This window comes from Cervus elaphus, chromosome 18 (assembly GCF_910594005.1).
Source record: "Cervus elaphus chromosome 18, mCerEla1.1, whole genome shotgun sequence".
Lineage (NCBI taxonomy): Eukaryota > Metazoa > Chordata > Mammalia > Artiodactyla > Cervidae > Cervus > Cervus elaphus.
The window spans coordinates 49,663,809-49,690,522 of record NC_057832.1 but is presented as its reverse complement, the minus strand read 5'-3'; the positions used below and the strand labels follow the sequence as shown (position 1 = coordinate 49,690,522).

The 26,714-nt window shown below is 37.6% G+C and overlaps 1 protein-coding gene across 1 annotated transcript in view; it reads left to right on the top strand.

Annotated features, from left to right (window-relative positions):
• GNAI1 (G protein subunit alpha i1) overlaps positions 1 to 26,714 on the top strand; it is a 106,747-nt gene that overhangs the window by 45,893 nt on the left and 34,140 nt on the right. The window contains exons 3-5 of the mRNA XM_043872425.1: positions 14,660 to 14,702; positions 14,798 to 14,939; positions 24,933 to 25,090. Coding sequence (XP_043728360.1) covers positions 14,660 to 14,702; positions 14,798 to 14,939; positions 24,933 to 25,090 — 343 coding nt within the window. The remainder of the gene's footprint in view (positions 1 to 14,659; positions 14,703 to 14,797; positions 14,940 to 24,932; positions 25,091 to 26,714) is intronic.

The window sequence follows — 26,714 nt, the reverse complement described above, 5'->3', positions numbered from 1 at the left end:
TTGCTTATTTGAGATTTTTCTTGTTCCCTGAGGGTAAGCTTGTATGGTGTAAATTTCTTCTTAGAACTGCTTTTCCTCCATCCTATAGGTTTTGAATTATTGTGATTTCATTTTCATTTGTCTGTAGGTATTTTTTATTTTCTCTTTGAGTGTTTCAGTGGCTCATTGCTTGTTTAGTAACATATTGTTTAATCTCCATGTGTTTGTACTTTTGCAGTGGTTTTTTTTTTCCCTTGTAGTTGGTTTTTAGCCTCATAGTATTATGCTCAGAAAAGATACTTCATATGATTCCAGTATTCTTATATTGGGTTGGCCAAAAAGTTTGTTCAAGTTTTTCTGTAAAATGTTTCCCAGATGAACTTTTTCATCGACCCAGTATTTACCAAGGTTTGGTTTGTGGCCAGGCATGTGGTCTGTCCTGTGGGATGTTCCATGTGCACGTGAAAGGAATGTGGATTCTGCTGCTTTTAGATGAGATGCTCTATAAGTATCAATTAAGTCCATCTGATGTAATTTGTCATTTAAGGTATGTGTTTTTCCTTATTGATTTTCTATCTGGTGATCTGTCCATTAATGTAAGTGGAGAGTGTTGAAGTCCCCTACTACTATGGTATTACTGTTAATTTCTCATTTTATGTCTATTAACATTTACCTTATATATTGAGGTTTCTCCTTTGTTGGATTGGAAATACACACACAAACACACAATTGTTATATTTTCTCTTTGGTTGATCCTTTGATTATTAAATAGTGTCCTTCTTTGTCTCTTTTTTAAAAAAATTAATTTATTTTAATTGGAGGCTAATTACTTTACAATATTGTGGTGGTTTTGCCATACACTGACATGAATCAGCCGCAGGTGTACATGTGTCCCCCATCCCAAACCCCCTGCCACCTCCCTCCCCATCCCATCCCTCTGGTTCTTCCAGCACACCGACCTGGAGTGCCCTCTTTCCTGCATCAAACTTGGATTGGTGATCTTTTACACATATGGTAATATACATGTTTCAATGCTATTCTCTAAAATCATCCCACCCTCGCCTTGTCCCACAGGTCCAAAAGTCTGTTCATTATATCTGTGTGTCTCTTTTGCTGTCTCGCATATAGGCTCATCATTACCATCTTTCTAAATTCCATATATATGCGTTAATATACTGTATTGGTGTTTTTTTCTTTCTGACTTACTTCACTCTGTTTAATAGGCTCCAGTTTCATCCACCTCGTTAGAACCGATTCAGATGCATTCTTTTTAATAGCTGAATAATATTCCATCATGTATGTGTACCGTAACTTTCTTTGTCTCTTTTGACAGTCTTTTTTTTAAAGTCTGTATTGTCTGATACTAAGTATTTCTACTCTGACTTTCTTTTGATTTTCCTGTGTGTGGAATACGTTTTTCCACCCCCGATTTCAGTTTGCGTGTGTCTCTAGATCTGAAGTGGGTTGCTTGTAGGCAGCAGGTATACAGGTCCTGTTTTTTTGTATCAGATTGTACTGCAAAGTTACAGTAATTAAAGCAGTGTGGTACTGGCACAAAAACAGTATATAGATCAGTGGAATAGGATAGAAAGCCCAGAAATAAACCCATGCATTTATGATCAATTAATCTATGATAAATTAGGAAAGAATTTATCAATACAGTGGAGGAAAGAGAGTCTTCTCAGTAAGTTGTGTTGGACAAGCTACACACTAGTCATAATAGGCATCAGTCTACAAACAGTAAAGGCTTGAGAAGGTGTGGAGAAAAAGGAACCCTCCTACACTGTTGGTAGGAATGTAAATTGGTATAACTGCTATGGAAAACAATTCAAAAGGATACGTGCACCCCAGTGTTCATAGTAACACTATGTGTAACAGCCAAAAAATGAAAGCAACATAAATGTCCATTGATAGATGAATAAAAGATAACAGTGTTATTACTCAGTCATAAAAAAGAATGAAATGATGCCATTTACAGCAACATGGATGGACCCAGAGATTATCATGTTAAGTGAAGTAAGTCAGAGGAATACAGATATCATATGATATCACTTATATGTGAAATCTAAAAGAGTATATATGAACTTATTAGCAAAGTAGTAATAGACTCAGACATAGAAAACAAACTTATGGTTACCAGAAAATAACCAAAGGGGGGATAGTGTGGGGAGAGGGAGAGAAGGGGCTAAATTGGTAGTTTGGGGTTAACATATACAAACTACTATGTAGATAACAGATAAATAACAAGGACCTACTTATTGTATAGCATAGGGAACTATATTCAATATCTGTAATAACCTATAATGGAAAAGAATATGAAAAAGAATGTCTTGGGACTTCCCTTGTGGTCCATTGATTAAGACTCCAAGCTCTCAATGCAGGGGATGTGGGTCCAATCCTTAATCAGGGAACTAAGATCCAGTATGCCACATGATGTGGTCAAAAAAAAAGTTCAATTAAAAAAATTTTGTGTGTGTGTTTGTGTGGCTGAATCATTTTGCTTTGTATCTGGGAGGAAAAAAAGAAATCTACATTTTGATATTCATTAATTACTGATAGTTTTCCCTGTTTTATAGTTTGCCTCTTAATTTATGGTAATTTTTTTAAACATTTATAGGTTTTGGGACTTTTTGGTTTGTTTATATAGCTATATATTAACATATATATATGATATATGTGTTTGTATATATATATTTGCTTGTATATTTATACCTAGACAGCTTTTAAAAATTAGCATAAAAGTCTGTCTCAGAATCAGAGAAACCTAACCTGACCATGGCCTAAAGAAGATAGCTCTTTAGTTCTCTCATATAATGGGATCTAAGGTTAAGTAGTGCTGGGGTGCTCTGCCTAGCATGACAATTCAGGGACCCACATTCCTGCCTTCTTATTGCCCTACTGTCCTTGGACATTGTCTTAATTCACCCGGTTGGAACAAGACCACAGGAACACCTATTTTCTGGCTTATACGTAGGAACAGGAATGATAGAGTCCAAGCCTGCATTTTCCTTTTAGACACATGGTGATTTGATGAGAAATGTGGGGATATGGCTACACCCAGCAGCAAGTAAGGATGAGCAAGACAGTCTCTAGCTGCCATGCTCTCAGCCACTACTCTTATTGTAATAAAAGAAGAAGAGAACCTGCTTTTTTTCCCTTTATGAACCTGTTTTTAATGGTCAGTCACAGGCTTCCACTCATTTCTTTATTTGGTCTTCCAACAGAATTCTGTTCTCCCTTTCCATGGTTCATATAAATATTCAGTTATATTTTCTTATGCTTTCTTCATGTTATGTATTCTTCTTCCCTTCTCTCTACTCCCTCCCTTTCTGTCATCCAGCCAGTGAATAAATGTGTTCCTGCTATTAGGGATGTCATGGTGACAAAAACCAAGTCCTCCCTTCCCTCATAGCTCACCGTCCAACGGGTGAGAAAGACGTTAAATCTGTGGTTTTAGGAGGGATCAGTGGACTCTGGAGGCCCCTGAGACCATTTTCATAATGCTAAGATATTATTTGCCTTTTCTATTGTGTCATTTGCTCTGATGGTACCAAAGTAATAATCAGTCAAACTGCTGAATCACGTCAGTAGCACTGGGTTGTACCAATGGTCATTGTATTCTTCACTACTATGCACTTGTAATTAAAAAATGTTGAAGTCATAAACATTATTTTTATTAAATCTTGACCATTGAGTAAATACCTCTTTAATATTCTGTGTGACCAAATGGGAAGTACTTCCAGACTGCTGTTGCACTTGTTGTCTTGAGAAAGAGCAGTTGTGTGATTGCTTGAGTTGTGAATTGAACTAGATACTGTTTTCCTGGAATACCATTCCATTTTCGTTTGAAAGTCAGAAAAATTATGGTTAATCTGACTTGGGATTTGGCAGTTAGTCAGATGTCACTTCTAGGAAAACAGCAAACAGTATTTGTTGGCAATAATAAAATGTGAGCTTTCAAACAAAAATAAATAAATAAATAAATAGAAATTTTATAACCTTGTCCCTACCACTGGGAGCTTGATACCATTTCACCTAAAGCTTTTTCTGGTGAAATTCTGTGTAATATTACAGTAAAGGCAATGTAAACATAAATGCTTTTTTAAAAATATTGAAAATATGTAGACATTCAGTTCTCTGTAAGTTAGTGAACTAATATCCACATCAGACATAGATAAAAGATCCATTCCAAGTACAAGATTGATTACAATATGTATTGTAATCAAACTTAAAGCTACTCTTTTCAAATTTTGCTATAGAATCAATGAAAACTATCCATAGTTATCTGCAAATGCTATTAAAATGCTCTTTTGTTTTCTAACTACATTATTATGTGAGAATGTTTTGGCCAAGCCCTGATGCTTGTAGGATCTTAGTTCCACTACCAAGGATGGAACACAGGCTCTTGGCAGCCCTAAGCACTGGACCATCAGAAAATTCCCACCTCAGTTTCATGGTTACTGGCAGAAGACATAAGAGCCTTGGTTCAGAGACAAAAATGACTGTATTACAGCAATTGAAGTTGCCATTATGGCAATTTACCAAGCCCTGATTCCCTAAGGCAACAAGAAGAGAGCCATGGCTACACAGTCTGTGAGTTATGTTGCAATAGAGGAGCCCCGAAATTAGGGCTCCTCAATGTTTTTTTCATGATGTGCAGTGCCTGGGAATTTGTCCCAGAGGATATGTTATCTTTATTATACTGGACAGCAAAGAGACCTGCCCTTGGTTCCAGAGGAGAGCCTTATCTCTGACTTCAGACTGTTCTCTACATAAACATCCTTGAAAAGATGGTTGAGGACAAAGGCAGTTGCTGCCTCTGCTCATGTACGTTCAGAAATGTGAGAGAGACCCATGGAAAGTTGTACGGCAACATGGGAAGAGTTGCGAGTTTGTGTATTACATTACTCAATGGTCCTTACTAGTAAACAGCTAAGCAAAAACCTGAGAGCAATTAGACTTGAGTTTTAGAAAATGCCATGTATGACTCCCTGATAAAGGAAACCTTCCCCTCCTGTGTGGTACCAAATCATTTTCACAAATGTGTGTAACTGTCATTGGGAACAAAGTTCTCATGCTTTACAGGTCTTCTATGAACTATAAAATCAAACAGTTTTTATAAAATGTATATGCACATTTAAAAGGTAAATATGAATTTAGTTAGACAAATAGTGATACATTAGTCACAGTAAATTGCACTTACAATGTGGCTCTTGGATTAAGGCATACCTCTTCTACAGTGGGCTATGTGATGACTAATTTTCCCACATCTTTTCTCTGTCTAAACTTCTGTAACTTTTCTTTTTTAAAGGATCCAGTAATTATCATTTGACCTTTACTTGCTGCAAATGCATCATTAACCTCCTTTGTTTTCCCCTCATTAGCTAAAGATAATTAAAGTAATGCTGTTTGGCACAGGGTTAGCCCAAAACTCTTTTCAGGTCCTTGTGACAGAACGCAAACTCATAACTGACTCATAGTTTGGAAACTGAGTTGAAATTGTCTTCAGTTCTGACTGGAGTGGTGTCTTTCCTCCTCCTTCCAGGTCAGTCCTGGTTTGTGCTTCTGCCTCCTTTAGCTCTCAGCAGTGCCCCACTTCCTATGGTCATTTGTAATGTGATTCCCTAAGTGTGATAAAGGCTCAGGGGTGCTTCAGGCTTTTCTCACCCTAGCTCTCTCTTAGTGCTGCTTCCCTCTGTTCTGGCCCCATCCTTTCATTGTGTCTTCCATGATATGATCATGGAAAATGACTTCTATGGACCAGATTTCACATTATCCTTTCCTGTGATTTCTTTCTTTAACTTTCACATAAAAGGCCAGGGAAGATCTCCAACACCTAGATCTCATTCCTTCCTTGGAGGAGGGGGGGAAAAAAGCACTGCATCCAAACTGATTTTTTTGTTAAGCTTTTAGTATATATTATGTATATAATATATGGATATATTTACATATATTTCTAAAATTTTTTAATTGTTTATAAAAGATCTATAAGAATAGGGAGTTTTGCTCTCAGACACAACTGTGATTAGAATGCTGGAAACACATGGTCCTTTCTTTGGATAAGGGGGTCTAGTGATTGACAGCCAGACCAGATAGAGTCATGCGTAGACACCTTCTCAAGCAAGGTACAATGTTTGGCACTTGCTTGAGTATCTTAAGACCTATAAACACAAACTCAAATACAGATCCTGAAATTTAGCCATATAGAGGCATTCAAATGACTCAAGATTTCTTAAAATATTCTTGTTACACAAAAACAAAACAAAATACTGAATTAATTCTTGCAGAAAACTTGTAAACTCTCAGGAGTTTGCTTGTAGCACCGGTCCTTTATCCTTCCTCACCCTCACCTTGGATTCTGCAGACTTGACTCTCCGAAACATTGATTCCTCAGTTCAGTTAGCTACTTTTGTGGTCTCTTTGACTAGGCTGCCAGGAAAAAGTTTCCTGTGTTGCCCACAATTCTCCTTTCTTTTGTCCTCCTTTCTAGGGTAGCCTTGCATGTGTAATCATTCTTGCTCAGTGTTACAGTGTGATCCCTATTTCAGACATGAATGTCTTGGGGAATGATTTTATAGGGAATTAATATTTAGAGAAAGAGGATCATTTGGGGGAATCTATAGATTCTGGTGTCTACAGTCACTATTTTTATATCCCAGAATGTCAGGTAATCTCATAAAATGTATGTATTCATATAAATGTAAGTCCAGCTTACAGCTAAATAAAAAAGGTTTCTAGATTATTATCTATGTTGGGGACTTATAATTAAAAACAAAGTCTTCTCTCAACCCAGAAATCATCTTCACAATGGTAGTGGAGAAAGAAAACTTTTTTTTTTAATTGAATGGATTGCATCACAGGCAGTCCATTGAGAGACAGAGACAGAAAGGTATCTTACCCTCTTACGTAGCCAAGCTGATACAACCTATTACATACATGTTTTCAAGATAAACAACTAGTTCCTAAATGACAGGCTTTACAACACCTTATGTAATACATGGTTCATCATAACTTTACTGGGTAATTGAAATAATCATCATTTAGCTAATTGACCTTGTCCAGAAGAGACACAAGCTTATCTTGTGATGAGGTAGTTTTGTAACTTGGAGCAGGATATTCAACCAAGTTAAACTTCTGCCCACCTGCAGAAACGGGCAGTTAGGGGTACTCTCTCCCTGATGTTTACCTTTCAAAGAGATGATTCTCAGGTCCTTGAGAAAGACATTCTCCATCATAAAGCTGACAAAAAAGGCCTATTTAGTTTTCCAAAGGGAATACAGTTGTTCTTGGGTATCTACAGGTGATTAGTTCTAGGATCTGCCACAGATTCAACCAGCCTAAGAGTCTGTGTGTAGTACTATGTGAATTTACTGGGGAAAAAAAAAATCCATGTATAAGTGAACCCATTCAATTCAAACCCAGGTTGCTCAAGGGTCAACTATACATACATTTCAAAGCGAGGGGAAAGTTTTACTTACTTTTATTTTATTTATTTATTTATTTTACTTACATTTAAAACTATTCTAAGTAAATGTCCTAAGAAGAAGGGAGAGAAATTTTCCTTTACTTCCATCAGGGATAATTTAAACCTCTTTAATTTATATTTGCCCTTTGCTGTTGTTCAGTTGCTAAGTTGTGTCCAACTCTTTGCAGTGTGGCAAGCTTCATGATCTCCCAGAGTTTACTCAAACTCATGTCCATTGAGTCAATGATGCCATCCACCCATCTCATCCGTTATCACTCCTTTCTCCTCTTGCCTTCAATATTTCCAGGCATCAGGGTCTTTTTCAGTGAGTCAGCTCTTTGCATCAGGTGGCCAAAGTATTGGAGCTTCAGCTTCCACATCAGTCCTTCCAGTGAATAATACTGGATTGATTTCCTTTAGGATTGACTGGTTTGATCTCCTTGAAGTCCAAGGGACTCTGAAGAGTCTTCTCCAACACCACAGTTCGAAAGTATCAATTCTTCGGTACTCAGTCTTCTTTATGGTTCAATTCTCACATCCGTACATGACTACTGAAAAAACCATAGCTTTAACTGTATGGCCCTTTGTTGGCAAAGTAATGCATGCTTTTTAATACACTGTCTAGATTTGTCATATTTGCCCTTGCATCCTCTATATTTGCTTCTATCTTAAAAATAAGGACCTTGATCTTATTAATCTTACAGTAGCTTTATGATTAAACAGAAGTTATTTTAAATGCACTTGTAAATTTGATTTTATTACAGTTTAAATTATTATTTAGTTTTATTCAGTATAAAAATGGTTTAATTAGGGTTTTTTTTAAGTGGAATAGAGTTGTTATCATAGACTCTGAAATACAGTACTTGGATGCAATCTCAAAAACAACAGAATGATCTCTGTTCATTTCCAAGGCAAACCATTCAATATCACAGTAATCCAGGTCTATGCCCTGACCAGCAATGCTGAAGAAGCTGAAGTTGAATGGTTCTATGAAGACCTTCTACAACTAATACCCCCAAAAGATGTCCTTTTCATTATAGGGGAGTGGAATGCAAAAGTAGGAAGTCAAGAAATACCTGGAGTAACAGGCAGATTTGGCCTTGGAGTACAGAATGAAGCAGGGCAAAGACTAATAGCGTTTTACCAACAGAACACACTGGTCATAGAAAACACCCTCTTCCAACAACACAAGATAAGACTACATATGGACATCACCAAATGGTCAATACCAAAATCAGATTAATTATATTCCTGGCAGCCAAAGATGGAGAAGTTCTATACAGTCAGCAAAAACAGGACCGGGAGCTGACTATCGCTCTGATCTTGAACTCCTTATTGCCAAATTCAGACTTAAATTGAAGAAAGTAGGGAAAACCACTAGACCATTCAGGTATGACCTAAATCAAATGCCTTACAATTACACAGTGAAAGTGAGAAATAGATTCAAGGGATTAGATCTGTTAGAGTGCCTGAAGAACTATGAAGGAAGGTTCGTGACATTGTACAGGAGGCAGGAATTAAGACCATCCCCAAGTTAAAAAAAAAGCAAAAAGGCAAAATGGCTGTCTGAGGAGGCCTTACAAATAGCTGTGAAAAGAAGAGAAGTGAAAGGCAAAGGAGAAAAGGGAAGATATACCCATTTGAATGCAGAGTTCCAAAGAATAGTAAAGAGAGATGAGAAAGCCTTCCTCAATGATCAGTGCAAAGAAATAGAGGAAAACAATAGAAAGGGAAAGACTGGAGATCTCTTGAAGAAAATTAGAGATACCAAGGGAACATTTCATGCAAAGATGAGTTCGACAAAGGACAGAAATGGTATGGCCCTAACAGAAGCAGAAGATATTAAGAGGTGGCAAAAATACACAAAAGAACTATATAAAAAAGATCTTCATTACCCAGATAATGATGATGGTGTGATCACTCACCTAGAGGCAGACATCCTGGAATGCAAAGTCAAGTGGGCCTTAGGAAGCATCACTACAAAGAAAGCTAGTGGAGGTGATGGAATTCCAGTTGAGCTATTTCAAATCCTAAAAGATGATGCTGTGAAAGTGTTGCACTCAATATGCCAGCAAATTTGGAAAACTCAGCAGTGACCATAGGACTGGAAAACTGTTTCATTCCAATCCCAAAGAAAGGCAATGCCGAGGAATGTTCAAACTACCCACTCAATTGCACTTATCTCACACGCTACCATAGGAATGCTCAAAATTCTCCACGCCAGGCTTCAACAGTACGTGAACTGTGAACTTTCAGGTGTTCCAGCTGGATTTAGAAAAGGTAGAGGAACCAGAGATCAAATTGCCAACATCCGCTAGATCATCAAAAAAGCAAGAGAATTCCAGAAAAACATCTACTTCTGCTTTCTTGACTATGCCAAAGCCTTTGACTGTGTGGATCACAATAAACTGTGGAAAATTCTTCAAGAGATGGGAATACCAGACCACCTGACCTGCCTCTTGAGAAATCTGTGTGCAGGTCAGGAAGCAACAGTTAGAACTGGACATGGAACAACAGACTGGTTCCAAATAGGAAAAGGAATAAGTCAAGGCTGTATATTGTCACCCTGTTTATTTAACTTATATGCAGAGTACATCATGAGAAACACTGGGCTGGATGAAGCACAAGCTGGAATCAAGATTGCCAGGAGAAATATCAGTAACCTCAGATATGCAGACAGCACCACCCTTATGGCAGAAAGTGAAGAAGAACTAAAGAGCCTCTTGATGAAAGTGAAACAGGAGAGTTAAAAAGTTGACTTAAAACTCAACATTCAGAAAACTAAGATCATGGCATCTGGTCCCATCACTTCATGGGAAATAGATGGGGAAACAGTGGAAACAGTGACAGACTTTATTTTTTGGGCTCCAAAATCACTGCAGATGGTGGCTGCAGCCATGAAATTAAAAGACTCTTACTCCTTGGAAGAAAAGTTAAGACCAACCTAGGTAGCATATTAAAAAATAGAGACATTACTTTGTCAACAAAGGTCCATCTAGTCAAAGCTATGGTTTTTCCAGTAGTCATGTGTGGATGTGAGAGTTGGACTATAAAGAAAGCTGAGTGCCGAAGAATTGGTGCTTTTGAACTGTGGTGTTGGAGAAGACTCTTGAGAGTCCCTTGGACTGCAAGGAGATCCAGCCAGTCCATCCTAAAGGAAATCGGTCCTGAATATTCATTGGAAGGACTGCTGCTGAAGCTGAAACTCCAATCCTTTGGCCACCTGATGGGAAGAACTGACTCATTTGACAAGACCCTGATGCTGGGAAAGATAGAAGGCGGAGGAGAAGGGGACGACAGCGGATGAGATGGCTGGATGGCATCACCGAGTCTGTGGACATGAGTTTGAGTAAACTTCGGGAGTTGGTGATGGACAGGGAGGCCTGGCATGCTGCAGTCCATGGGGTCGCAAAGAGTTGGACATAACTGTGCTACTGAACTGAGTTTGTCAGGAGCTCAGCGTAAGGTGACTTTGGCTAAATCAGTATTTTCATGCTCAACAGCCTGTGATGTTGGGTACCTGAAACTGTTAAGTTATATAAATGTGCACCCAAGCAGAGAATCAGACAAAGAACTGTTGGTTTGTTGCTAAGTCATGTCTGCTTCTTTTGCGATCCCATGACTGTAGCCTGCCAGGATCCTCTGTCCATGGGATTCCTAGGCCAAAATATGGAGTGGCTTACCATTTCTTTCTCCAGGGGATCTTCCCAACCCAGGGACAGAACCCGCATCTTTTCATGGGCAGGCAATTCTTTACCACTCAGCCACCAGGGATGTCCTGGACAAAGAATACTGGGAAAAAGACAAGTTTGTGTTTTCTGAGTTTGGAGGTCTTTTTTCTTTTACACTTCACTGCAGTTAAAATTCCGAATTTCCCTAGACAGCCCCTCAACAAACATCGGGAGTAGGCACTATTTGCTGATCATTTTTATAACTGTAACTTATATAATTCTATTCATGGGCTTAGAATCTAGCCAAGGGTGACTTGACTTCGACCTTTATGTGATTTTGTCTTTCCCCTCCTCCTCCCTCTGCTTGTCAGCACGTGGCCGTGCCCGCAGGCGAGTCCCTGTCCGCGTCTCTGGTGGTGAGCCCCGACTCTGCCATCATCTGTGTGGTGTGTTACCAGATGCCGAGCTCCACTGCCCGCAGCTGCTGGGTGCATGTTTGCTCACAGACTTGCAGTTTTCCATCTGCCACTTCCTCTTTAAAGAGAGGCCTGGGGGATCCCCCTCAGCGGCCTTGTGGTTCCTGTGGCCACGTTGCACACATTCTTGCCCACCACCCTGAAGTCTCTCATTTCACACCGACCAGCTTGTCGAGAGTTGCTTTAGAGGCCACCTAGTCACCTTGACTGGGTCAGCTTTGTGACTGCAGGGGTCTGTGACTAGGATCTCTCCTGACGACAGGTGTCACATATTCCTTGTTTCTTCTTGAAAGAAGGCTTCTCTCACTCTTAACCTCACCTATGGATTGAATCGAAAAGCGATAGCTGCCTCGCTGAGTTCGGCTAGGAAAATTTACCCTTTTCTCCTTTATCCTGCCTCCATGACCTCTGAGGTTTTTGGTTTTTTTGTTTGTTTGTTTCTTTAATATATAAATAATTGCTTCCTGTCAGTCTCTCAAACAAGACCGTGCTGAGATTTGTAGAGAACTAGTCTCCTGTATGCTGTATGGAAAGAATAGCAGTGTTTAGAATGTTGGAACCATAACAAGGCAGCGTTTCTGATTTTCCTATTAAGAGTCTGTGTGGAACTAAGAATTGAAAGCTAATTACATAAATCTTTAAATTTTGATAGATCCCCCACCCCCTAGTGTTTCTGCCTCTGGGATATCTATTCCACAGAGGGTACCTTGTATCTAGCAAAAAAAAATCAGTTAAACATTCAACCAATGACACTGCCACCCCTCACTCTTAAATGTTAAACATCTTTCAGGATTTTTTTGAACCGCAAACCATTGACTAGATTCTCTATTGCTCATACAATAATCGGTGACATGGGAAGTGAATCTGAATTTAAAAATAATGTCTAACATTAGGAAAACTTGCTTTTTTCTCATTAAGATTTTAAAATTTTCATCTGTATACACATAGTTTAGCTAGTAGCTTTTCTGTTCTTTACTGTTTCTGATTTTTCCACCTTGTGTGGTTCTCAGACCTCATGGACGTGTGTCATGTAAGCCTTTCTCTGAGCCTCTGGGTTGTTTCACTGACAGAATGGGGGTGTCACCATACCACGCCTGCTGCTGAGTCAAGGAGCAGGGCCCTGGAAGCACAGAGGTCCCTTGGAGATAGCTCTGCTGGAAACTGTTGAGGGCGTGTGACTTGGGGAGACCTCTCCTGAATTAGAGAAATGTGTGAGCCATGATGCCTACAATTGTGCTTTTCATAGAGCCAAGTATACTGTTGCTGATTAATAAATAATGGGTTGTTTATCTTGGAGTTGTTTGTATTGGCAGATGCCCTCTAAGATTCAAAGGCTGTCTGTAAACGAATAATGCCCTCATTGTTTATTCAGCGCCTGCTTTTCTATTTAATATGCAGCTATCTGGGAGAAATTTCTTGAATATCAAATCACAAGTAAAATGTAAGCAGTTTTTTTCCCCCAGATTTCCAAATAGGCCATTTAACTGTGGCTCATTCTCAGATGTTCTAATGATCTGGTTGTGTGTGAGGGAGAAGGGCAAGGGAGTGAGGCCCAGAAGTTTGCCATCTACCAGATCCATCACAGATAGCTTAAATAAATTCAGGTACATTTCTGGCTGATGGTGTGTCTAGCACAGGTTAGCTGCTGGGCTTTCAAGCGGAAAATGTGCAAAGGGACGGGCAGCGGGGATCACAGTGGGAGCAGGTCGGGAAAGGCTGATGAAGGAGGTGGGTCTGGTGGTTGACACAGCATCACTGGTGTGGCACCAGGAACAGAGCAAATTACACTCGGCAGGGGAAACGGTATGTTTGAAGACTTGTGGCGTCATCAGCAGTAGGCGTTCTGGGAACTGTAAGTTCAGTGATTCTGGAGCATAAAGCACTGTAGGAGTGGCCCTGGGAAAATGGGAATATGAGGCCCAGATGATGAAAATCCCGAACCCCGTCTCTCTCGCAGGAGTGACGGCTCCATGATGTGTAGCTCTGGCCGAAGACAGCGTGAAGCTGTCACCCCTTCCTTGTTCTGTGTGCTATGCTCAGATGTTCTCAGTATCTAGAGGGCTCTGATTTTATAAAGGGCCACTGTGTGATTAATATTTTCATGTTGCAATGGCATAATTCTAGAGACTCAAATGGTGAGGAGATCGTGCATGAGCACAGAGGGTCAGGGAGAGTTTTGTTTTTTTTTTTAGGGATAGTTTTGAAACTGGGTTTATGCCTCAGGTGGTAGTGATATAGAAAAACATGGGCGGAGATATTTCCTTCTGCATACCTTTGCATCCTCAGTGCTGGCAAAGTGTGTTGGCTCTGTCGGTTGTTTAATAATGGTGATCAACTATATATAATGCATGAGACATTGTTATTTTAACATATTTAAAAATAATTTTCATGGTTTCTTGGTACTGCCGGCTATCTGATTCACAAGAGGCAAAGGTTAAAATTATGATAATTGGCCAAACAGTTAAATGTCTTCCAGTGAGGGGCAAAATCTTGAATAAAATTAATTTATATTGCTTCAGTGTAAGCCATAACAGAAGGAATTTTTTTTAAGTGCTTTAGGGAATACATAAAAACAACGATGAAAGCATTTTTTTTCAGTTGAGTTTTAAGTATTATGATGTAATAAATATTTGGGACTTATTTTTAAGAAATTTTCAGTATTTTGGAAACCAATAAAGATCATTTTGATATAAAATAAAATTTAGTCACAGATGTTAGAAAAAATGGTTACCAGTGTAAAAGGGGGTAGACTGGGATATATATATATACACACTACTCTATATATAATACATAACTGATAAGGGCCTACTATATAGCACAGGAAACTATACTCAATACTCTGTAATGACCGTATATGGGAAAATATATTTTTCATGTATGTGTGTGTATAATTGATTTACTTTGCTCTACAGCAGAAAGTAATACAGCAATGTAAATGAACTATACTCCAATTTAAAATAATGTTTTAAAAAATTCAACTGTGAGAGAGAATGTGTGTGTTTGGGAGTTGGATATACATAAGTGATAAAATTAGAAATCCCTTAATTACTTTATTTCACATTTTTTAGGTGCTGGTGAATCTGGGAAAAGTACAATTGTGAAGCAAATGAAGTAAGTAGATTTAAAACATTAATTTTTTTTTTATGTTGTTTAAGTGTACCGTTCCCTCAAAGGAAGTAAGTATTCTTTTTTTCCTTTTGTCTCAGAATTATCCACGAAGCTGGTTATTCAGAAGAGGAATGTAAGCAGTACAAAGCAGTGGTCTACAGTAACACCATCCAGTCAATTATCGCTATCATTAGGGCCATGGGGAGATTGAAGATTGACTTCAGTGACTCGGCCCGGGCGGTAAGTTACTAAAGTCCTTGGAGCAGACCAGAAGAGTTAAAAAAAAAAAAACAAAGCTTGCATGATAACACCATACTGTATTTATCAGCTGTCTCAGGACCAGAAGAATAGTAGTGAGTGAAGAAGGTCAGAAGCTTTAGATGTGAGTAGAGTAAGAATACACAGATTTGCATAATCTTCCCATTAGAGCCAGAATGCTTTCCTTATCCATCAGATGGTTTGGCCCACTCAGTAACCATTTTCTATATAACATAGTATACTGACTACCTCTGACTCTCCATAATGGTTTTGAGTAGATACTACCGGGTTCAGTAAACTGCCTACACTGGCATTCTTCAGAATTTGTTTACATGATTTGGAATGCTGAAATGATCTAAATATTTGTGTTCATGCCCAGACTAAAAAGCAGTCTAGTCTCAGATGATGAAAACAGTATACAGTTTGCTTATCTTTGGAATCAGAAAATACTGGCTATTAGAAAACATCTTTCAGAATTTCAAAGCTAGAAGGACAAGGACCTTAGGAGACAGGCTAGTTCCACCGCTTTGTTTTAGCAGTAAAGAAACTGGAACCCAGGACATTACATGATAAGAAAGATGGCAGTGTGCTGTGCTTCCTTCTGTGACCCAGTGTGTAACTTGTTTTCAGTTTGATTGGAAACAGCCTCAGCCTGGCCCATATATTACATTTTCCTCTTTTCTCCGCAGTCCTGGGTTGCTTAATCTGTTTCAAATTTTTTTTTATTTGTGTATGGTTTATTCTTCACTGATTCTTTTTTTTTAAATAACATGGTAAAACTTGATGTTTCTGGAAACCTTTAAGTGAATCTCTAGATTAGTTTTTAATATTTTGGTACAAAGTAGATGTACATTATTACTACTGTTACTACTACTACCCCCTTTTATAGTTCCTTTTTATTTTTATGTGTTCAATATGTGTGTGATCTCCCTAATAATACTATAAATACTTTTTTGTATAGAGACCATAACTTTTTGTCTTCTTAGGTCTGCCAGGTTTTTGATTTTATATATAGGCTCAATTTGTACTTAATAGGAAAAAAAAGTGAATGAAAGCAGCATTAGAAAACATACATTGGGGAAATCTGTAATAATTTGCTTATTTTGTATAATAAGTCACTAAAATTTCTTTATAAGTTGTGGGACATATTAACTTACTAAGCTTTTTTTTTTAAATAAGGATTAAAAAGCTTCATGTAATGAATTAAAATTTTCAAAGACTTCAGGATCATTTTTAATAATAATTCATAGCATTATTCTAACTTATCTTTTCTGAAACAGCATTTGATCATATCCAGACAATTTTTGCCTTATCTCCTATCCATTCAGGCTGTAACTTATTCATTTATCGTTATTCATTCAGGAAATGTTTTTGAGCTCTTAGTCATACACAAGAGAGCTACCCTACGATAAAGAATTGAATAAATTGTACTTTACATTAATTCCAATTCATGTGTACGTATTATGCCTTCAGATCTTACATGTGATTATTAAAGAGAAAGGTTTTGTAGCCTCCATTGTGTGAGGTAATGAAGGGTCAAGGCAAGCTGCCTTTTTATGAGGTCTTTTTATTTTCATATTTTTCTCAAGAAATATTTTCATTTTGTGTCCTTTAGAGGCAGATTTGGGCTTAATTTCAGGACTGACTGGGCTTCCCTGGTGGCTCAGCTGGTAAAGAACCCACCTGCAATGAGGTAGACCTGGGTTCGATCCCTGGGTTGGGAAGATCCGGGAAGGGCTTCCCAATCCACTATTCTGGCCTGGAGAATTCAATGGACTATATATATAGTCCATGGGGTGGCAAAGAGTTGGACACGACTGAGCAACTTTCAGAGACTTTGTTTCAGGACTGACTGGGAATAACTGCTCTCACACCGGTGTTTTTTTTTTTTTTTTTTTAACTCGTTTTCTGATGCTTTTGGAATCTACACGGGGGCCTGCTCTGGTCAGGTTTGCTTCATCCGTGCTAGTTTCTCCCACTCTTTCTAGACTGTCTAGCTGTATCCTAGTAACTTATTTTCTTCCTTCCTTATGACTGTTACCTCTGCTAATGTTAGCCATTGTTACTGTTTCACACAGATGTCTTCAGGCTGTTTAATCAGTTTTGATTGGTCTATTCCATGTCTTTGCAGCCTTGCTTCTATGCAAATTTTAAAAGACTATGAGGCTCTGGAAATGGTGCTCAGGAATACAAAGATGAATTAAAGACAGCTTGGTCTTTGAGCTTGATAATTGGAGCATGTGTTAAGAGTTGTCTAGACCAAAACAAGGGAAAAAAGCATTCTAGAAAGAAGAAACTGTATAGTGAAAGGCTGAATATATTTCTTTTTCTAAGGTATCAATTCTTGGAAGTGTTAGACTTAAGTTGAAGGATAACCAGATATTTAAGTGTGAAGGTACTATAGTTTTTTCTGTTCTCAGAAAAAACACAAAGTGAATAATCTCTTCTAGCAACTGTGTGCATCAGTGTCAACTCAGTCTCATTAACTTAGATACGTCAACATTTGAGTTATTTAATACCTTTTTTTGTAAGTTTATTTGGCTTTACTGGATTTTTCGTTGTAGCATGTGGGATCTAGCTCCCTGACTCGGGATCAAGTGCAAGCCCCCTCCTTTAGGAGCAAGGAAGCTTAGCCACTGGGCTGACCACCAAGGATTGTCCTGAACGTGTTAATATCTTAGTGAAAAATTACTCTTTTTTTCTCTACTAGCTTTTATTTTCTTGATTTTTGCTGAGGTTGAGAATCTTTTTATATCTCTTCTTAGTATTGAACTTAGTATTTAGACTCCTCTTAGTAGTCTTTACTTAGTTCTGTTTAATACCTTGTCATTTTTCACATTGAGTCTCAGAATATTAGGGATATTGCTTCTTTATACTTTGCAAATATTTTTATTCAGGATATTTCTTTTATTGTTTTAAAACAGTATTTTTCTTATGTTAGAAATCCTCATTTTCTTTAGTCAATTCTGACTTCTGTGTTTTGTGCCTTTAGATATTCTTCATCTTAAAATTGTTTTTAAAAACATATCTTCTTTTTCTAGAATAACGTGTCCACTCACCTGGAAATGTTATGTGTGTCTCCTGCTAGGTGGAATCTAAGTATGTTTTATAGTTTGATCATCTCTTGCCTTACAAACCATGTATTAAGTACTCCATTCCTGAGTGACTTGAAAATGCTACCCTTAGCATTATATTGAGTGTTTTTAGACTCCAGTTTTTTGTTTTTTTTTTTTCTCACTGATGCATTCTTTTTTCCCCAACTCAGTCACTTATTTTCATCATAAGATGGAAATAATAACAACATCTACCTTTTAGAGTTGTGAGGGATAATGACAAGACTTTACCGCATGTCTTGGTCATAAGAGATTTCAATAAATATTTATTACTGCTGCTGTCATTTATAATGACTACACTACTGTTATAATTTTTGTCAGAGTAACATTTAGTTTCTCTTGATTCATAGGGCATTGGTATCTGCTAGGGTAAGTGCATCCATTCCACTATCCTTATTTAACCAAAATATCAAGGCTACTAGCCATTTCTCTTCCAGATGAACTCAGGAATCATTGTAATTCCCCACATCCCTATTGAAACGAAAAAAACGAAAAAGCCTGTCAGTATCTTAACTGGAATTATATTTTAATATGTAGGCTAACTGGGTGAGTGAGAACTGATGACAAAATGTATTTTAAATTTTAAGAGATGGTGACTAATTTGCTGTGGTTTGCTTCATATTTGGCAGCTAGTGAATTTGCAAAGCACATTACACATTAGTTATTTAAAATGAAAGGGAGCAAAATTATTTTCAAGGCTGGCATAGAGCAATCAAATTTTGTGCCTAATATACTTTCAGAACTCTCATAATGAGTGTAGTCAATCTGTGGATGACAATACTGATAAATTATATTACTTTGTTTTTAATAATGTGCAGTTAGGGAAGCCTTGAATTGGGGCCTATAAACATGTCTTAGGCACTGCACATAAGCATGTACACAGGTGAGCACAGAGGGGAAGTAATTAGACAGACTTGCAGCAATTGACATAGTAATTTATATGTTAACTCATATTATATGTTAACTCTTATATTATATGTTAAGTGAAGTCGCTCAATCATGTCTGACTCTCTGCGACCCCATGGACTGTAGCCCACCAGGCTCCTCGGTCCATGGGATTTTCCAGGCGTGAATACTGGAGTGGGTTGCCGTTTCCTTCTCCAGGGGATCTTCCCGACTCGGGGATCGAACCCGGGTCTCCCGCATTGTAGGCAGATGCTTTACCGTCTGAGCTACCTTAATTTCCAATAGTATTAGTATTAAAAGATTAGAAACAAAAGAAGATAAAACACAGGGCTGATCTTTCATCCAAGAAGGCTTGAGAAGTACTTCCTTAGAATACTCTGGGCTGTAAGGAACAGAAAACCTTGCCTTGAATTGACTTAAGCTCCCTTGCTCCCCCAAACCTCAGTATGCTGCTGCTGCTGCTAAGATGGAACTCTGTGCGACCCCACAGACGGCAGCCCACCAGGCTCCTCTGTCCCTGGGATTCTCCAGGCAAGAACGCTGGAGTGGGCTCCTGCACTGTGGCCACTTTTCTCTTCCTCTGGTTTTTGCATTTATTTCATTAGTTAGTTACATTACATCTGTCTGCCAGATATGCCAGATTGCTTCTGAGAAAGGCTGTACTTTCCTAGCCGCAGCACTGTTTCTCAGCTGTCTCAGTAGCCAAAATCTTGCAGTCTTAAATTTTAAAAATATTGGCTAGTTTAAGTCTTACTTCAATTTAATTTGCATTTTCAGTTTTTTCATACAACTCTGCATTTTTCCTTGTCTTCATTGACTCTCTTTCTCTACGTTTGTCACCTGTTTTATCCTGTATTCACTTATTGATTAGAATCTTGGTGTTTTGATTAATCTCTTTGCTTGTTTGTATATATATGGGCTTCCCAGGTGGCTCATTGGTAAAGACTCTGCCCTGCCAAGCAGGAGACATGAGTTCAGACCCTGGGTCTATATGGTTCCATGGATAAGGAAATGGCAACCTACTGCAATATTCTTGTCTGGGAAATCCCATGAACAGAGGGGCCTGGCGGGCTACAGTCCATGAGGTCACAAAGAATGGACACAACTTAGCCAGTAAACAACAACAAATGTACAAGTATAGTAACTCTTTGTCCACTAATGCATAGGTTCTCTCACATTTGGCTTACTGCCTTTCATCTTAGGTTTTCATAAAAAAAAAAATTCCCCTATTATTTATTCCATTATGTTTAAATTTAGATAGTCTTCTCTCAACCAAAGATTTACTGAATATTTATGATATTTTATGAGTTTTTTTAGGGAGTGAATTTCAGCGTTGTTTCTATGCTAGATCCTCAAACCCCTCTGACACTTTGCTGTATGCATGGAATAAGGATCTACACTATTTTTTTCCTCTTCAGATGGCTATCTAAATATTCACAAGTGTTTTTTAAGTAATTGCATTCTTTCCTGATTTATCTTGCCACCTTTATAAGGTCAGATTTGGGGCTCCCCACCCCCATTGATCTTAATACCAGATGTTTTACATGTTGTAGACTTTTAATATCTGATCATTTTAGCCCTCTGCCCCCAGTATTCTTTTTCAAAATGTTTCTAGTTATTTCTACTTGTTATTTTCCCAGATCAGTGTTTGAATTATTTATAGTAGTAGTCTGGTTTATATTTGAGAACTAAGATGAAGAAGTTATGTTGTTTTTGATTCTGAGAAATAATGATTTGTATATGTGGAAAGTGATACTAACCTTAATTTGAAATATATTATGTCCCTCCAGCAATGCTTTACTCAATTCATGTATTATTCATTACATATTTATCTATGTCTTTTGACAATAGTTTCTATTGTCCATACAAAGAACACTTAAATATTTATTTTATTGATTTGATATTTTAAAATACATACATTTATAAGATTAATACATACATGTTATATTTATGTAATATATTGTAATTTCTCTTTTTGACATAATGAAGCTCACACTTACTGCAATTTAGTCAAGTTTTGCCTCTGCAGTTTAAAATTAGATTATTTTATTTTTAGCACCCCCCCATTTCCTTGTCTCAGTCATTTTTACTTTAGCTATATTTCTGTTTTTAGAGAAAAAAAGTTTTATGTTTATTTTTTAATGAAAGTATTTCTTTAATGTCTGGGATTAGCACCAGGAGCTGTGGAGAGGTGACTTCACTAACATTCTCAGTATTTCCTATTGAGTACACTAACTTTGGTAAAAGCTGTATAGTCGTCTTAAATTTATAGGAGTGATTGTATGCTATAGAAATGTGGTAGATTAAATATAGGAGAATTTCTCGTTGTATGTGGTGTTCAGTATTGTCAACTAATGTTATTAATGAAAATAATTATTCAAAACCATTGAAACAAAGGATTTCTATGTATATATCAATCATGACATCAATATATTGATATTTTCCCTGCAGCCAAAAATTTGGTGTCACAATTTTTTAACACTCCTTGAGCATATTATTTAGCTTCTGTTGGAAGGGCTTTCTGATGATTTCTATTTTTTTTTTTTTTTCTTCTGATCATTTCTATTTAAACTCTTCATCTGATTCATAAATTCTGTCTGCTAGATCACCATAAATAATGATGTAGCCTTTGCTTAAAATTTCAGTCTCTCACTCTCCCTCCTTTTTTTGTTTTTTAGGTGGCTTTGGTTGTTAAAAAGTGTTTTTATTGAATTGAAATCTGCTCTCTTTTGCCCTAAGAATTCTTTTTCTGCTCTGTGTCTAAGCACAGTCTACTCCTTCTTCCTTTTAATGACCCTTGATATATCAGAAATCAGAAGACAGCCGTCATCAGCCTCAAAGTACTTTCTCATAATCCTCATGAAGTAGGAGAAAGCTTCAAATAAAATGTATTTGTCACTGAGTAACAGGTGCTCCCTCATCGTCATTGTGGGAAAAGAGGTTATTATGTGTCTCTTGATATGGTAGCAGATAACATTTCTTACCTCTTTTCTGAGTTCCCCAAATGCCCAGTTTGTATGAGCTAGAATTTCCATTCTTCAGACCATCTTATTTTCCTTCAGTTCTTAGTCATTTAAAAACATACTAACTTGGCTACATTGACAGATTTTTTTCTTGATACTTGCAAGTAATTGCCTGATAAGTAAATTTCTTCTTAAGGTCACAAATGAGAGTTCTTGTAAGCTGTTTCACTTACCTATAGCCCTTTAGTAACACCTGTCAATTTTCTGCACTGTGTCACTGTTTTGGTACGCTTAAGTTTTTCTTTCTTAAATGTTCATAGTAGTAGTAGTGTCTAGTTGTGTCCGACTCTTTGCAACACTGTGGACTGTAGCCCTCCAGGCTCCTCTGTCCATGGAATTCTCCAGGAAAGAATACTGGAGTGGGTGGCCATGCCTTTCTCCAGGGGATCTTCCTTATCTGGGGATTGAACCTGGTCTCCTGCATTGCAGGAGATTCTTTACCATCTGAGCTACAGGGAAGCCGTAAATGTTCTTAAATAACATTTTACATGAATCTTGAAAAGACTTCAGTTCATGATAAGATAGGACTATTGTCATCATCCTGCAATTTTCAAATTTGTCTTGTCTTAGGCAGTGGCTACTTGGTAACTATTGACTAATATGTGTGATTGGGTGAGGTGACTAATTACCTGTGGAACTCCAAATAAATTGCACAATCTTTTTGTGCATCAGATTCTTTTTATATAAAACCTAAAGTTAGGTAGAATAATTTTAAAAGTACCTTCCAGCTTATATTTATTTCTTAAAGCTCATCTGTAGACATCTGAATATGCTCCTAATGGCGTGGGAGTATTCCAATTTATTTATTAAGGAAAAGAGGCTTCTTAACATTTTTGTGAAGAGGAGACATTTTTGAATGCTACAGAGAGGATACAGTTTATAAATAGAGTTTCCACAGTTTCCCAAGTCTTTTCTTCAGGCTTCTTGCCTGGTAAGTTTGAAGAGAATGTGATCTTATGACCCATACCAGTGGGCATTAGTCTTTTCTGTCAAAAAATTTAATGGAAATTGAATAAATACATCATAATGGAAGCTCACTTAAGTGAAAAGCACTTTTCTAAAATGGATAGAGAAAAGTATGTTTGATGTCACTTAGTTAAAAATAAAAATGACCAAATTTAGAAATTTCTTATATGTAAGTCATTATTTGGAAAACTGAGTAAATATTTACTGGAATAAGGTAAGTGGTGCTAAGAATGACTTGAAATCGTGTTTTGTTGGAGTTTATTAAGGATCTTGTACACGTGTTACTTGCTTGCATGCATTTCTCTTGTGATTTACTAAAAAGGGAAACATATGCTTGAATAATATGTTCCCATGCTGAGTGACTTAATTATTTCTCATGATGGGTTCTGTCTGAAAAGAAAATGTTTCACAAATTGGCAGTAGAATGAATTTACATTGTCAGCTGGTACCCGCTGCTAGCCTGTGTCACCAAATGCTTCCCTTCTGTACACCGTATCCTGAGATGTGCCATCAGTTCGTAAAGAGCTACTACACTAGGCTGGAAAGATGCCCCTAGAGAAAAGTTAGGAATGGTCTACCCAGTTAACATAAGCTGCAAATCCCAGCCCAAGAAAGAATCTTTGTGACGATGGTGACCTCACATCTCCCTTATTTTGTATTAACCATGTTATTACCGGAAGACTAGAGTTGTGTTTTAGAGCACTGTTGCTACTACCTGTATGTGGCTATTGAGTACGTGAAATGTGCCTGATCAGAACTGGGGTGTGCTGTCTGTATAAAAGAAATGCCAAGTTTCAAAGACTAAATATCTAAGTTTATATTGGTTAAATGTTGAAATATATTGTATATACAGGTGATATAAAATACTGTGAAAGTGAATTTTACTTTTTTTTTTTTTTTACACTTTTTAAAACGTGCTGTTGGAAAATTTAGAATTCCATCAGTGGCTTAAATCTCTTGGACAACACTGACTTAGTGGGTTTTATTACCTATAGATCAGAATAACTGTAACTATTGTAGATTCTGGGCTTCCCAGGTGGTACTAGTGGTAGAGAACCCGCCTGTCAATGTAGATGAGAGATGGGGGTTTGACCCCTGGGTTGGGAAGATCCCCTGGAGGAGGGCATGGCCACCCACTCCAGTGTTCTTGCCTGGAGAATCCCATGGACAGAGGAGCCTGGTGGGCTACGGTCCATGGAGTCGCAGAGTTGGACACAACTAAGGCGACTTAGCACACATGCATTGTAGGCTCAACACTTGAGCAGAATTTAATTTTGTGTGCAGTATTCCTCCATTTAAAAACTTTTGCATGCTATCTTCTATATGCATCATGAGTTATTTCTGCTTCAGAGCTGTGTTTTTTTCCTATGCTTGGATTAGCAAACACCTATCCCCACTTCTGGACCCACTGATGTTAATGTATATATACTTTAAGGTCTTCTGAAACCTCAGACTATTCTGTGGAACTATTCTTGCTTTATTCCACATTGACTTCTTCCTTATCTGAGTTTATTATGCCTCTACAAAGTGTATCACAGAGCTGACAATTCAATTCTGAAAATAACTTTTAATGGTGTGAATGTGTTTTTTAAATAAGAAAACATTTTGGTGATGGGAGGCAAAGAATACAATCTTCTGTTTGGTTACAAGTGATCATCTTCCATGCACAGCTGACTGTCAGTGGGTAGTTGGTTAATATAATCCCTCATGAGCTGTCTCGTCATTGTTTCAGCTTTCTGGTGCCTTGATTGCTGTTACTAATATCACAAAACTGGACTCATGACTTAAGATTGTGTTTTTTTTTTTTGATTAAGCCAATTTTTAAAGTGGTATTTTAGGGAAATCCAAGTTATGACACCAATAGACAGCATAAAGGAAATTCAGAATTGTACCTTTTGTAATCGATAATGTATTTTATCTGTAGTGTCTTTTTACTTTTTAAATAAAAATGGCCTTTGAATGTTCAGGATGATGCCCGCCAACTCTTTGTGCTTGCTGGTGCTGCAGAGGAAGGTTTTATGACTGCAGAACTTGCTGGAGTTATAAAGAGACTGTGGAAAGACAGTGGTGTACAAGCCTGCTTCAACAGATCCCGAGAGTACCAGCTTAATGATTCTGCAGCATAGTAAGTAATCATAACTTCATGATCATGAATAGTTACTTGCAAGTCAAATATACCTCCAAGTCAGTTTTAATGCAGAATTGGCTGACACATTCTTATACAACTCAAGGTATTCAGGATGACAATATTTGAACACTTTTTCTGTCTTTGTGTGTGTGTGTTTGCAGGTAGCAAGGCTCGTATTTCTTTTGTGTTCAAAAATTGTCTCAGGGGACACATGCTTCTGTAACTCTAATCATGCAGCATGGAACTGTTTCCAGTATACTTCCAAGAAAGTATTTGGGATTTCCCAAAGTTTACTCTGAATTTGGGTGGACCTCTGGTTTGTCTGGGACCAGCCAAAGGGGAGGGTAACTAATGTGAGTGCTCTTCATTTACTTACGTTCCTGAGAAGTCACTTGTCTGGGGACAGGCACCTTGAGTCCCAGGCACCCTGTTTGAAGGGGTATACAGTGATACCATCAAGATATTCTCATTGATGAAAATAAAGGAGCTGTAAATGTGACAATTTTCAAGTATATGTGCTGTGTTGCATTAGACATTGTTTAAATTAATAGATATCGAACTGCAGTTTTTAGAAGAAAAATTTGCCCCAGTTTTCTAGGTGGTGGCCTCAGAAAGTCTATAAAGTAAGTTTTGATAAAACCTAGTTAGGGAGTTTTCTATTTGGTGATCTGCATAGGAAAAAAAATATCAAGAATTTATTTCCATTATTTGGCACACATGCTCAGCAGTGTCAAAGATGATACTCTGAGTAGAAACAAGTGCCTTACGCTTATTTTATTTTCCAAAGTTAGTTTTCTTGATAGAGCTCTTGGCTCTCAGGGATACAAGTGAGGATTAAATAGAAGATGCCAAATATTAGAAGGTCTGGGTAAACACACATACTTTGCCACAGTGAAAAAACAAATGGGTGTGGCTGCTGAGAACCTAATTATAGTAATGTCATGCGTTGCGCGTCAGTGTACTCGGCATTACGTTAATGATTTAGTGTGAGTGAAGAAGTAATACAAGATATTGTGTAACCTGTCATAATTTTTATAATGCTATATTTTTTAACATATATTTTTAGTGTTTTACAAGTGTATAAGCCATATGTATTATTACATGTATATAACATCTTATTGACATGTAGCTCATCTCTCCATCTGGTGTCCTTACTTTTTACAAGGAAATATTCTTTGACTTAGTGGGTAGGCCATTGTCTCTGTGTTGTGTACTTATGATCTGAGGTGTTTTTTTTCTCTAGCACTCACAGATTTACATGTATTTTGAGGTAATATTATTTATACTTAACATTGAGGACTATTTGATTCTTTTTTTAAAATCCCTGCCACTAAACTGTAAACTCAGTAAGGTCTGTTTTTGCCCAGTGTTCTATCTCCATTACCTGATACATGGTCATCACACAATATGCCCTTATATTAATAAACCAAACTTTCCAGAAGCTAGAAGAAAAAAGTAGAAAAAAATTTTCTTAGTGCAAAACACAACTCTTGGTCCACAATACTTGCTTTGGCACCACCAGAACCTGCAGAAAGATCAAAGCGGAAATTACTTATGGTGAGTAACTTGCTCTGAGCTGAGCCCAGCAAGAGGAGCTATTTGAATAATTACAGGGTGCTTC